Source organism: Rhinoderma darwinii, chromosome 11, assembly GCF_050947455.1.
Source record: "Rhinoderma darwinii isolate aRhiDar2 chromosome 11, aRhiDar2.hap1, whole genome shotgun sequence".
Taxonomy (NCBI): Eukaryota; Metazoa; Chordata; class Amphibia; order Anura; family Rhinodermatidae; genus Rhinoderma; species Rhinoderma darwinii.
This window is the reverse complement of record NC_134697.1, coordinates 79,034,732-79,049,545: the sequence shown is the minus strand read 5'-3', so window position 1 is coordinate 79,049,545 and position 14,814 is coordinate 79,034,732. Positions and strand designations below refer to the sequence as shown.

General features: G+C 44.8%; 1 protein-coding gene across 2 annotated transcripts in view; it reads left to right on the top strand.

The window, feature by feature from the left end:
* Positions 1-14,814, top strand: part of POLR3A (RNA polymerase III subunit A) — an 89,437-nt gene that overhangs the window by 62,203 nt on the left and 12,420 nt on the right. For both annotated transcript variants that reach the window (XM_075841802.1, XM_075841804.1), the window contains 2 exons: positions 12,684-12,766; positions 14,324-14,494. In XM_075841802.1, coding sequence (XP_075697917.1) covers positions 12,684-12,766; positions 14,324-14,494 — 254 coding nt within the window. The remainder of the gene's footprint in view (positions 1-12,683; positions 12,767-14,323; positions 14,495-14,814) is intronic.

Genomic DNA, 14,814 nt, shown 5'->3' with positions numbered 1-14,814 from the left:
ACTCCTAAGACCCAAAACCCCCCTGCTATTGTGACGCACTTTGTGTGTACACGGTGAAGTACAAAGTTTCCATGCGGTCAGGCTGATCTAGACCCGTCTAAACCACCACAGGATTCCCCTCAGATATTCTTCCCTGGATTGCACTCGTTCTAGTTCTCCCCGTGCATCCCACAAGCAGGCCAGGAAATCAGGGAGACATCATTCTTCCTCTGATTCCTCTTTGGACATAAATAATGCAGTCGTACTTCATTCTTTTCATTCAAAAGATTTGTCTGAACCAGCTTCTTCAGGGGGACTTCTCTCTTTTTTCTGCTCTGAGTTTGAGTGTAAGCGAATCTACTCTTCCTGCTGTAAAGGCTCTCATTCAGGCATTGAGAGATATACTTAAAGTGTAGCTAAATGATTGACAAACTTCTGACGTGTCGTAGTGACATGTCAGAAGTTTGGATTGGTGGGGGTCCGAGCACTGAGACCCCCACCAATCGCGAGAACAAAGCAGCTGAAGCGCTCATGTGAGCGCTCAGCCGCTTCGTGTCTGTTCGGCTTCTTCCAGAAAGCCGATGTATCAGAGTACGGGCTCATAGACTTTCTATTGAGTCCGTACACCGATACATTTATTTCCAGAAAAAGCCGAAGGCTCTTCACCAAGCTTATGGCGGCGCCCATGGCTCTCCTCAGATCCAGGGGGATAGCGGCTATCCCATACTTGGACGATCTACTTGTGAACGCACCTTCCAAACAGGACAACTTGCACAGTCTCAACATTACACTGGATTGTCTTCACAGGTTCGGTTGGCTGATCATTGGCAAGTCATCTCTCACTCCTCGGAGAATGGAGTTTCTAGGGATGGTTCTGGATACATAGGCAGCCAGGGTATACTTACCCAAGGCCAAGATCACCACTCAAACAGGGAGTGACAGTACTCCGCAGGAGTACTTGCTCGGTGGGGCTCCCCGGACATGGATCTCTTCGCATGTCGCCTCAATCACAAGTGCCTGGAATACGTCACCAGAACTGGGGACCCCCAGGCAATAGGAGCCGACGCTCTGGTTCTCCCCTGGATGTCCTTAAGCCTTTATCTTTTTCTGCTTCTTCCGCTCCTGCCTGGAGTGCTGAAGAAAGTCAATGACGCAATAATTCCAGCCATTCTCGTGGCCCATGACTTGCCTAGCAGAGCTTGGTACGCGGATCTCATGCTTCTGTTAGCAGATGCCCCGTGGCCGCTTCCTCCATGGCACAACCTCCTTTCCCAAGGTCCAATGTTTCACCCAGCTTTACCTTGGCTGTGTTTCAATGGCTTGGCTGTTGAGACCGCTGTTCTGAAGTGCAGAGGTTTCTCTGATCCGGTCATTCAGACCATGGTTAAGTCCTGGAAGACCCAATCCCAAAGGATTTACCATTGTACTTGGTTGGCTTATTTTAGGTGGTGTGAATCACATCTGATTCACCCCCTCTGGTTTTTTTTCTATTCTGCGAATTCTGCTTTTCCTGCAGGTGGGTTTGGATCAGGGACTCCGATTGGTTACTCTAAAGGTGCAGGTTTCAGCCCTATCTATTGATTTCCAACGCATTTTGGCTTCCGCGCTCCAATTAAGACTTTTTTTTTTTTTTTTTTTACAAGGAGTCGCACATTGTACTCCTCCTTATCGGTCTCCTCTGGAACCTTGGATTCTCAATCTGGTCCTTGGTGCTTTCTAGGCTGAACCCTTTAAACATTTTTGGGCTGTTACTCTCAGGATCCTATCCTGGAAGGTAGTTTTTACTTGTGGCGAACATTTCTATCCGTGGAGTTGCTGAGCAGGCAGCCTTGTCCTGTTTTTCATAGGGAAAAGGTGGTGCTTCGTCCGCTGCCATACTTCCTTCCGACGGTGGTTTCCCCCATCCATCTTAATGAGGACATTGTCCTTTCTTCATTTTCTACTAAACCTTATCCACGAGAACGTGCCTTACATTACTTGGGTGTCGTTAGAGCCCTTCGAGTCTACCTTGCAGCTACAAAGTCCTTCCAGAAGTTGTTCCTGAGGGCCCTCAAAAGGGTGGCCCGACTTTAAAGTCCACCTTTGCTACCTGGATATGATTGGCCGTTAAAAAGGCCTACTCTGCTAAGGGTAGGGAACCTCCCTTCTGGGTCACTGCTTATTTTACTAGGGCAGTTGGGGCTTCCGGCGGTGCGTCATCAGGCTTCTGTCCTTAAGTTCTGTAAAGCCGCCACCTGTTCCTCGTTACATACTTTTTTCGAGGTATTACCAGATCCGTTCTTTGGCTTCTGCTGATGCCAGTTTGGGTCGGATGGTGTTTCAAGCAGCCATGGTTTAAGCTGCTCGCATAGGTATGATTCTTTTTTTCTCATCCTAAGGGACTGCGTTAGGACATCCCATGGTACTGTGTACCCCAGTGAATACTTTAACGAGAAAACATTCATTGGGGGGACAGCACCATGGGTATATGCCCCTGCCACTTGGAGGCGGTAAGTAGGGAAATAGTGTTGCCTTAGCCTAGTGTTCGTAGGAGGCAGGCATGACCTGCATACAGGTCTTCTGCTTTTTATTATTTTAGTTTTTTGCTATTTATTTTTATTTTCAGGTTGCAGGGGGTGTCGTCAGTGTGTACGACATTAGTCTCTAGGTGGAATTTGTTCTTCACTGCCTCTTAGGTCAGCCAGTGGCCGCAGCGGTGCCAGGAATGCCGTTCAACCTACTATTCAGCACGAGACCACAGAAGGGGTGACCAGGCATGCACCCGAAGACACCAGACGGGTAAGTGTACTATTCTCCCTTTTCCTGTATCTCCCCCCCCCCCCCCTTTTCGGTTCCCCCCTGGGATGCTGTACCTTCTACTGATGCCGGGGGTGCACGGTCTGCAGCAGGATTCATAAATTTAGACCCATGGTTCGGCCAGGCATAGGCCACAATTAGCCACGCCCCTTTCCCTCCCTATTCCTCGCCTTTTCATCGGTCACAGGGCGGGCACTAGTTTCATGATCCTGGTCCTACAATTCCCTTAGTGTGGGCTCGGTTTCCTGTGGGAGGAGTTGGTTTGTCTTCCCGTACTTCCAGACGCTGGCAACTCTCACAGCAGCAGCGTTTTTTTTCCAGTGGCCGTTTACCCAAGCAGCAATGGCAGCATCTTATCTGCATGGTTGGCTTGTTGGTCGGACAAAGCATCCAGGGTCGGGTAGGCTAGCCTGTGGGCTATAACTTTTTACTTCAGGGCTCTTTCCATTTCACCTCATGTCCACAAGGGGACAAGCCCAAAAAAACCCTGCCACTCCCCCCAGGATTGTCACGTACTTAGCTTGCACCCAGTGCAATTCCAAGTTCCCATGCGGGTAGTCTGACCCTAGCTACACCTTAACCGGTTAAGGACTAGGCTGTTTTACAGCTAAATGACCAGAGCAAATTTCACAATTTTGCTATGCGCTTCTTTACATGACTATAACTCAGCAGGTGAATAAAGTTCATCTTTGAATTTTACACTCTTTTTAAAGGACAGATAGGGCTTTGTTTTAGTGGCATTTGTCAGTATATATCATTTTTGTTTTTTTCACTAAAGTGGGCAAAATTGGAAAAAAATGCAAGAATTTAACAATTGCGTCGGTTTATGCTAGCTTTTTTCACACACGGTATGAACCACGGCCAAAATTCATCTCCTTTCACATTCTTCCACTTCTCCCGTGCATGGGGATACTAAATATGTGAGCCTTATTCACTGTGCGGGCATGTGCCAGGGCTTGGCATAAAAGGAGGCTTTTTGGCCTTTTCGGTCCAGGAATTTTGCATTTGATTTTAGAGCCGTATACTGTTTTCTGGGGGGCCTAATGCTGCTGAAACATTAGAAACACCCCATAAATGACTTCATTCACTCAAGTAGACCCCACAAGGTTTCCTTCAAGGGGTTTATCATATTTTTAGCAAGTCCAGTTTTCTTCTGAAAGTTTCTTGAATAAGATGGAACAAAATAAAATCAGCACTTTTTTAGCAAATGCGTCAGTTTAGGCTAGTATTTTTCACACACGGTATAGACCACGGCCAAAATTCATCTCCTTTCACGTTCTTCCACTTCTCCCGTGCATGGGGATACCAAATATGTGTGCCTTATTCACTGTGCGGGCATGTGCCAGGGCTTGGCATAAAAGGAGGCTTTTTGGCCTTTTCGGTCCAGGAATTTTGCATTTGATTTTAGAGCCGCATGCTGTTTTCTGGGGGGCCTAATGCTGCTGAAAGATTAGAATCACCCCATAAATGACTTCATTCACACAAGTAGACCCCACAAGGTTTCCTTCAAGGGGTTTATCATATTTTTAGACAGTCCAGTTTTCTTCTGAAAGTTTCTTGAATAAGATGGAACAAAATAAAATTACCTTTTTTTTTTAACAATTGCGCCAGTTTATGCTAGCTTTTTCACACACAAAATGGACCACGGACAAAATTCATCGCATTTCACATTCTTCCACTTCTCCCGTGCATGGGGATACCAAATATGTGTGCTTTATTCACGGGCATGTGCCAGGGCTTGGCATAAAAGGAGGCTTTTTGGCCTTTTCGGTCCAGGAATTCTGCACTTGATTTTATAGCCGCATACTGTTTTCTGGGGGGCCTAATGCTGCTGAAACATTAGAAACACCCCATAAACGACTTCATTCACACAAGTAGACCCCACAAGGTTTCCTTCAAGGGGTTTATCATATTTTTAGACAGTCCAGTTTTCTTCTGAAAGTTTCTTGAATAAGATGGATCAAAATAAAATTAGCAATTTTTTAGCAAATGCGTCAGTTTATACCAGCATTTTTCACACACGGCTTAGACCACGGTCAAAATTAATCTCCGTTCACATTCTGCCACTTCTCCCGTGCATGGGGATACCAAATATGTGGCCTTATTTATCACATAGAGAAGTAGGAGGGCGGAGGATAGAAGAAGATTATTTCACAAATCGCTTTTTTTCAAAGCTGGTTTTACAAAACTCAACAGAGTTTCTATAACACTTCCAAAATATCTGCTCTTGAAGCAGAAATCCCAAAATATTCATCTAGGGGTATAATGGGAATTTATTTTTTGGGGTTTTCTAAAATAAGAAATTTCAGGTTAATGCAAATGGAGCTCTCCAGCAGATGAACTTTAGAAAACATCAAACATGACATCCACCCCCCACCCATTCCCTCCCTCACCCTTGGAGTAAAATCAGGGGAAAAATAAAAACGTAATGTAGGGCAAATATATTTTCAACAAATTAACTAAAATCTAATAATTCAGAACAGTGTGGTATTTTTTAAAACATGGCTCAATGCACAGGCCTGGTTGTGAGGGACATGAGGGACAGAAATATCGGGAATCTTTGCGGTGCCCGTCTTTTCTACAGACGCGGCACTTTTTCTGGGGGTTGCTTCTGGTTGCTGTTGGGGGAATCCGACTGATGAAGTGTCTTTCAGTCAGTCGCGTGACATCCTCAGACTGGGGGCATTCTCGGGTGTCCTGAACATCAAAAATGAGGCCTTCAATAATTTTCTCCTGGAAATCCAGGTATGTGTCTCTGCCTCTGTTTTTTTTATAGAGCACAAATGAATTGTGGATGGCCACCTGTAACAAATAAATGGCCACTTTTTTGTACCAGGTTTTAGTTTTGCGTTTTACTAAATAGGGCTGTAAAACCTGGTCGCTTAAATCCACCCCCCCCCCCCATGTACTTGTTATATTCGGACACGCTCACTGGTTTGTGCTTGTCCGATGTTGCCCCTCTTTCCCTCACTGCCACTGTTCCTGCGGTATGAATCGTGCTTAGCACATACACATCTTTGCGATCCCTGAACTTGACCGCCAGCAATTCTTCAGATGCATAAGCACAGGAGTCCCCCTTTACCATGCGCTTCCCCACTAATTGCTGTGGAAAACCAATTCTGTTTTTGCGCATGGTACCACATGCCCCAGTCCTTGCAGCATGCAAATGCCTAAACAGGGGCACACTGGAATAAAAATTATCACAGTACAGGTGGTACCCTTTGTGAAGCAGAGGCTGCATTATCTCCCACACAATCTTACTGCTGGTGGAAAGATCAGGGGGGCATCCAGGAACATTTATTGTGCGGTCCCGCCCTTCATAAATCCTGAAGGCGGTGGTATATCCTGACCCGCTTTCACACAATTTGTAGAGCTTAACGCCATATCTTGCCCTTTTGGAAGGTAGATATTAGCGAAAGCTGAGTCTGCCATGAAAGTTGAGGAGGGATTCGTCCACACTTACATTCTGCTCAGGGGTGTAGAGTTGCAGAAATAAATTATTCAGGGAATTTATTAGCGGTCTTATTTTGAATAACCGATCCCGGTTTGCATCGGTACTTGGGGGGGCCTGTGCGTTGTCATTGAAGTGGAGGAACCTCATTATTGTCTCATAACGAGACCTGGGCATTACTGCAGAATATACTGGGGTGGCTTGGGCGGGTCTTGTTGACCAGTAAGACCTAATGGAGGGCTTTTTGACAATACCCATATTTAGGGTGAGCCCCAAAAAAATTTTTAATTCCTGCAAATTGGTGGGCGTCCAATCTCTGGCATGGGTGGATGAAGGTTTCTGCCTTATATATTGCGTGGCATATAAATTTGTTTCGTGGACAATCTGATTTAGGATGTCGTCCGTTATAAATAAATGGAAGTAATCCATTTGGACAAAATTTGTATTGTCCACGGTTATGCCAGGAGTGGCCGTAAATCCGTGGATTCTAGGCCCAAAAGATGGGGCAGGTGCCCATACAAGAGCCTGGACTGGAGGGACCAGGCTGTCCCGTGCTACAGCGCTACTTGGCCCTGCGCTTTCATGTTCTGCAGTTTCGACTGCATCAGGGACAACGTCCCCTGAAGATGAACCTGAAGTGACGCTGTCATCGTCACTACCTAAAACAGGTTCCATCTCGGACGCCATCTCTGATGCGGTCTCCGACTCAGACCACAGCATGGCGTATGCCTCCTCGGCGCTAAACAACTTCCTCGCCATAACGTAACTAACACTAACACTAACTAAACAAATTTTTTTTTATTTTTTTTTTTTTTATAAAACACACAAACTAACTGCTATATATATCTACACTACCGCTAACAAAAAAATAAACCGCTATTGCTATATATATTATATATATGTGGATATATATATAATTATATACTCCCTACCTGCCTATTCTAATAGAATAAAAGAAAGAAAGGTAGATAGATAGAAAAAAAGATAGATCGATAGATAGATTGTATAGATAGATAGAAATCTATCTATACAGAGAATGTTTTAGTGTAACTGTATTTTTTTTCACTGTAATCTTCTGGCAGCAATTCTCCCGAGTCTCTTCTTCTCCTCAAACTGAAACAATGTTTGAGGAGAAGAAAAGAGGCAGGAGATTTACTGCCAGAAAAGTCAAAATAAAACAAATGTGGTCGCTGTGATAGGTTTTCACAGCGACCACATGATCAGGGACCATCAGATTGGTCCCTGATACTCTGCCCAGTGCCCAGAGCTGTTGGTAACAGCGAGGGCACAGGGCTGTGTGCACGCGATCGCGTGCACACTGTTTTCTATGCAGAAATGCATGTGATCGCTGTGATTGGTTGTCACAGCGATCACATGTTCAGGGGCCAAAAGATTGACCCCTGACATTCTGCCCAGTGCCCATGGCTGTTAGCAACAGCCAGGGCATAGAGCTGTGTGCACGCGATCGCGCGTGCACAGTCTCTGAAGTGCGGCCGTATATATACTATACGCCGGACTTTAGAGACCCTGACCGCTGGCCGTATATTTACGGCCAGCGGTCGGGAACCTGTTAATGCCTGCACCCCAGAATCTCCCACGACAATCCGGCCACCACTGCTAGGGAGTCTGTCCCCCCATATTGGGTGTCTTCTCTCACCCACGCAATAGATAATCTCAGCCGCCTCTCACAGGGAATGGTGGTTGCTTGAGCAGATGGCTTCCCAGTTATCCCTCCTACCTTGAGCAATCCCGCTCTAGCTCTGTAGGCATACTCTGCAAACAGGCCAGGAAGTTTCATAGGAGATACTCCTCTTCCTCAGGTTCCTCGATGGATAGGGCCACAGCAGGTGGGTCTGCTTCTACCCCTGCTTGTGATATGGCCGACACTGTCTCTACTGGGGACTTCTCTGACTCCGATTCGGAGTATGAGCACGCCACTTCTACATCTCCCGTCATACAGGATTTTATCCGGGTGGTCAGAGATATCCTTCAAATCTCTGAGGACGCTCCTGCCTTATCTCAAGAGTTCATCAAATTTCGGCAACCGAGGCGTCCCCCTCTTGTTTTTCTTGACCATAATGGGTTTGATAAACTCCTTAGATGGGCGTGGAAACTTCCAGACCGGCCTTTGCCCACATCTAAAAAGATGGATGTCATGTTCCCCTTTTCGGACGAATGCGTATCCTTAGTGGTCGGCCTGTCCACTTGTGGATCAACTGTCTGAGGCAACTAGTCTGCTTCTCTTAACGACCCCATCAAAAACAAGGTGGATTTTATGGCCAAGGCCGCCGGCGCTACCCTCCGGCCCTCTTTTGCAGCCTCTTGGGTCAGCAAAAGCCTGCATAGTCATGGTAAAGCGGCTCAAGAAGTCTCTCGCCTCGGTGGGGGTCACATCAGAAGGATTTTCTTCTTGCTTCTCAGTTGATCCAGGTGTCTAACTATCTTTGTGATGTCTCCATTGAGGCGTTCTGCCGCTCCAGTAAGGCTATAGCTAGTGCGGTGGCTATACGCGGTGCTATCTGGATTCGCTCCTGGAATTCTTAGCTGGCCTCCAAGAAGGCTATTCTCGCTCTTCCATTTGCCCAGAACCTTCTCTTTGGGCCCGGGTATGTGGGACTTTTCTGGGACGTCCCATGGTGCTGTTCCCCCAATGAATGATTTCATGAGAAAATTGGGATTTTATGCTCCCCGTAAAATCCCTTTCTCATTGAATTTGTTGGGGGACACAGATCCCACCCTCTAATTTTTTTTAATTTTTTTTTTTATGGGTGGTTCTGGGGGTTTTTCCTGGGTCTAAGATGTGTTTTTGGTTATTCTGTTTTATACACTCCTACTGCTCTTGGTACAAACTGATTAGCCCGGTGTAATAGGAGAGGATATAGATCACTGGGCGAAGCCAACAGTTTTTTTTAGGTTTTTTTTCCTAGTGGCAGGGGCCCATTGTGCTGTGTCCCCCAATGAATTTAACGAGAAAGGGATTTTATGGTGAGTATAAAAATCTAATTTTTGTACTTCCCTGTAAAATCTTTTTCCCCTTGAATTCACTGGGAGCCACAGGTCCCGTCCTATTTCCTTATTGTTATATTTCTCGGGTTCTTGAGGTTGCTTTTCTCATTGGAAACATATTGTGTTAACTTCACTGCTCTCCTACTGCTCTTGGTACAAACTGAGGAGCGGGGTGCTCAGCCCCCTGCCACCCCACTGTGTTGAGCCACACAGTTTTTTGTTTTTTTTATATGTACCTAGTGTCCGCCTCATAGTGATAGCGGCCTATACCCAAGGTACTGTGTCCCCCACTGAACTCAATGAGAGGGATTTTACTAATGAGTACGAAAATCCTGTTTTTCTCAAACGGATTATCACACAAAAAATATTTGTTTATTTATTAAAAAATAAATAAAAAGATCCAGTAAAGTGTTATGACATTTACTTGCATATTATTGAGCCACCTGGTGTTTATAGCAATGTGCATGTCCACAGACTGCTAGTGGACCCACATGCTCAGACTCTCCCACTGCCAGTTCCCTGCGTAGTGATCCTCTGTTCACTGCAGAGCAGCCCAAAAAAATAGCTTTCTGCTTGTCTTGAAAGACCGGAGAAGCTCTGCTCAACATGGCAGTATAGCTGAGGAGACCCCTTCTCACATTTTTAGGATTGTAAAATTGAATTGTAAAGTAAAAAGGGACTATATTGTCAGCTGCCTTTACAACAACAGCACAGATTAGCAGCAGCACCAATGGGGACACATGGAAGCAATAGATGATGAAAGGAATTTTTTTTTATTTTTTTTTTATGCTAGAAACACTAATTACTTTAAAACCGCTATTAACAACATTTCAAGGCCTTTGGTATGAAAATGATTCATACAATAAACCCCTTTTATTTTTTTTAAGTTCTTGCTTGTGTTTGCAGGCTTTACCCCTCCCACAGGCACTAGGCCTAGTTTTCGTAGGAGGCCGAGACAGCCTGCTTAGGCCTGCTGCTTTTTGTGGTGGTTGTTTTTCTCATATTCGATTTCTGTTAGTCCCTCTCACCTTCCTACTTCAGGGTTGTCATCATTGTTGAGTTGCCACGCTAGTCTTCCCTGAGTGTGCTAGGAAACCAAGCAGACGACTGCATGTTTGTTCCTCTACCGCCGCTGACCCAGTCTCCTTTTCTGTTAATTCCGGTATACCCACTTCCAGTGAGATTTCTGAAAAGGGTGACCCCCTTGCACCTGAAGACGACATAGGGTTTTCACGATCATCTTTCCCTCTTTCATACAATTGTTCTTCTGTAGTACTGGCATCCCTCCATAGTTATTGCTCTTAATTCTTCTCCCTTTCTCTCTCCCTGCATTCTTTCCCACTGTTCCGTGCTGTGCCCTATTACTATTTTACGTCTCTGTGGGCCATACCTATTCCTCTAATACTGGCAATGCTTCCCATATTCCCTGGCCTTTTTTCCTCCCACGGCCTCTGGCAGGGGGCGAAGTTCTCTAATGGCATTCTATACAATTTATACCATGGCCGCAGCACTATTCAGTCTGCCCCCCCCTTTTTTTCTTTTTTTTTGAGCAGGCAGAAGAGTAATGGCTCTCAAATTTTCTTGCTTCTGCTAAAGGAAGGCGCCTAGGCTCCTCCCACATTGCTGTTGCTCCCTGGCTCTTCACGCTCCTTGTGAAGGTTGGAGCAGACATTCCTCGGTGTTGGGCCCCCTCAGGACTGCAACTTGAGCTACACATCACCACTGTGGAAGGATAGCTTTCTGCTTTTTTTTCTCCCATATAGGGGTAGCCGCTATACAGGGATTCTTTTCTTGCCCTCCTAGTTAGTACTTCCCTCAGGGGTCAGCACACCTTTCTTCTTTTTTTTTTCCTTCTTTCTCATAATGTCCTTGTCCCAGGAGGAACCCTACGGACAGGAATTTCCATGTGTCCAGCCTGGTAAACCATAGTTCATTGTGTCTTGCTCCAAGACCATCTCAAGATAACCTTGACACTGTCAGTCAGGATGTAGCACCACCCGAATGTGCAAGACCCCTATCCCAAGCCATACGAGACCTATCTAAACTCTCCCATTTCATGGTTGCTACCTTTTGAGCGTTTACTGCCTCAGCAGGTTGCCCAGCCTGGGTACTCCACTGAGTCACTTGAAGAAACGATAGATGCCGTCTCAAGGAAAAGGCAACAAACTACTCTACTCGCTGGACAGGTGTCCTACCACCTCAGGGCCTTCTCAGATGTCTCCAGTAAGTAAAGCCAGGGTTCCTCCTTCCTGAGGAAGGCTCGTACTCCGTTTCTGAGACAGAGGACGATTCCAAACTGGTCACCGCCATGCAGGATCTAAATCGATCCATGCGAGAAATGTAAAAGATGATGATGATTCTGCTCCTGTTCAGTCGGAAGTTGCTTGATGCCATCATAGGCGTTAGCCTGTGGGTTTTCCTAATAGCAGGGAATTTGATGATGTCCTTTTGAAGGAATATAAGCACTTTGCAATTATCTAATTAAAAACAAGCAGACTTGCTTTCTCAAACGAAAACCCTCTTGGCAGCCTTTCTCCGAACCACAAATGTCAACTAATGCATGAAGGTGTTCCCCTCGAGTGGGACGTGGCTTCTCTCCTCTCCTTTTAGGATGTTTGGTGTGCCCATGTGAACAACACCTGGTTTTATGAGGTGGTATAGTCCGGGTACAAAATAGTATTCTTGTCCATCCTAACAGGACGTTTTTTTGCTTGGACACCACGTCGCTCCCCCCATGTGAGAGACCACTTTTTTCCAAGCTATTAGCTCTCTCCGCCTTCAAAGTCTTGTCATTCCACAATGCAAACCCTTCCAAGGGTTCTATTCAATCCTCTTAGGAGTCAATAAAAAAGACTGTTCCGTAAAGCCTGAGCCAAAAGAAACTTGACTGTTCTATGCGCAATAGCATACTTTGGATGAACTATTGCACTCTTTGGTCGTGCTGATGTGACAGGACGACTTCCTGTCCTCTATCGACTTACGCAAGACCTACCATTACATTCCCATTGCAAGGTCCCACCAGCGTTTTGCTATAGGTTCTGAGCATTTTCAGTTTGTCCACTGCCACACAAGTCTTCCAAGGTCATGGCTGCTCTCGTGGCACTTCTCTGCCTCTCATGGCACGTCTATAGGAGGAACCTCTTTTTAAATCTTAGTGTCAGCCTCCTAGTGGCAAGGCCATATATACGTGGTGCTGTGTCCCCTAATAAATCCAGCAAGAAAAATATTTTTACGGTAAGTACAAAAATATATATTTTTTTCTTCCTTAGAGGGGAAATCCGTTGTATACTACACAATTGTTTTTTATACAGGTAGTAGGAATCGAATTCTTGATCGCAAAAAAAATACTGAAAAACCTAAGTTGGTCTCCTTCTGTTTGGATGGTAATATGCATTATACTGTTATGTAGTACACACACTTAATTATATATATTTCTTTATTCCGTGCACAGCCACGTGTTTTGTACCAACTGGACAGGATAACACCAACTCAACTGGAAAAGTTTTTGGAGACCTGTCGTGATAAATACATGCGGTATGAAATGGTTTTTAAACTCTTTGACTATTTAAGCAAACTTTTTGAGAATTGTACTTAGTCACAAGCATTTGTCAGTACAAAATTTAAAATTGGCCAGATGTCGGTCAATTAGAAATTAGAGCAGCAGCCAACTTTTAACTTTTTGTTTTATTAAGTTACACAGATGTTTACATTTTTGTTTTTCATTACATCGACATTTATTGCAAAAGTGTAGCCATATCGGTTGCCGCCTTTTGAATTTGTTTTACCTTTTGGTTTCTGAAAAGCTTTTATTCATTGATTTAAACCTACAGAAAAATCCCTAGTTTTCTTTTGGTTTCTCGGCTCATTCAAGTGCGATAATCAATATGACTTCACTTATAAAATCATTTAGGATCGGCTGCCACAATAAAACCGTGCCAATATCTCTTAGTATAAGAAGTCTAATTGCCAAACTATGGGTGGAAATCCTCTTTAATATAAAATTAAGTTCCAAATTCTGGAAAAATACTAAGACACTTTTTCTTCTTCTGCTGAGCAGAACATCACTAACTTTGTAAAATATATCATTATTTTGTTTACTGCATTTGAGTGATATACTGGTACTTTTGAGTTCTTTTCTTGCTTTTTTTGTGGCGGATTATGCCCACGGTTTTTGCATTAGTCAACGGCTGTAGGCAAAATGCTGCAAAAACGCTGGCAAATTGTTTTTTTTTCTGCATGTCAAACTTTTTCATATATTCTTTTTATTTACAAAATGTGTGACTTAAAGGCGTTTCCCATGAAGGTCATTTATGACATATCCACATGATATGTCAGATAGATGCGGGACCCGCACCGATGTCTAGAAAGGGCCTCCCTAAATCCTGTTCTAGCTTTTTGTGCTCGCGCTGCCTCCCGACCACTTACTGATTACATGGTCAGGAGTTATGGAAACAGCTTAACTTGTTGAGATAAGTTGTTTCCGTAACTCCCATAGAAATGAGTAGTAGTTACGGAAACCGCGTAGCTCACATGCTATGCTGCTACGGAAACAGCGTCTCTGTAACTCCAGACAGTGTAATCCGGAAGTGGCCGGGAGTCAGCGTGAGCACAAAAAGCTAGAACGGGCCTCATTCTAGAGAGAGGTGTGGGTCCCAGAGGTGGGTCACGCATCTATCTGACGTTTGACATATCCTGTGGATATGTCCTAAATGTCCTTCGTGGGAAAACCCCTTAAACATATTTTATAGCGGATTTTCTCCAGGCCTATTTCACTGCCTGTTCAATTTGAAATGAATGTATACACTCTTAATGTGTGGTAGTCTTTCCCTCACTGTAGTGTGCTTTCCTTGTGTACACGTAGAGGCAGAGTTGCATGTAGCATACAAGATGGAGAGGCTTGAAGGAAATAGCATATTTATATGCAGACTGGGTTATTAAAGACTGCTAGCAATATCCTATGTAATAACTGGCTATGGATGCGCCTTTCTATTCCCAGTTACAGCACGGAGAGTGACTCTAATGGGCAGGATATGAAGGTGGGGTGCAGAACAGAGGGGTGCTTTCATTTCCTGTGGTTTTATTTTTCCCCAGAGCTCAAATGGAACCAGGTTCTGCTGTGGGAGCCCTGTGTGCTCAAAGCATTGGGGAACCAGGAACACAGATGACGCTAAAGACTTTCCATTTTGCTGGAGTTGCCTCCATGAACATCACTTTGGGGGTGCCTCGAATCAAGGAAATAATCAATGCTTCAAAGAACATCAGGTATGTGACGGGTTGATTAGGTTTGTAAGCTGGGCCATATAAATTACAAATCTTTTTGGTAAGTTGTTCTACTGTGTAGTCGTTATTACAGTAATATTAGTGCTTCATTTATTTTATTCAAGCTTGTGATAACTTCATGTTTGTGTTAATTTTGCCATGTGTTCAAAGGGTGGTCTTCTCAGACCCCTTTCCATATGCCCTATTAACGCATATGGATTTCATGGGAAGGGAGCATTTCCTTCAGAACCACCCTCTGAGCTAAAGGGGGGGGGGGGGCGCTAATTATCAACGGATCCTGCACTGGCGGACCCAGCCCATTT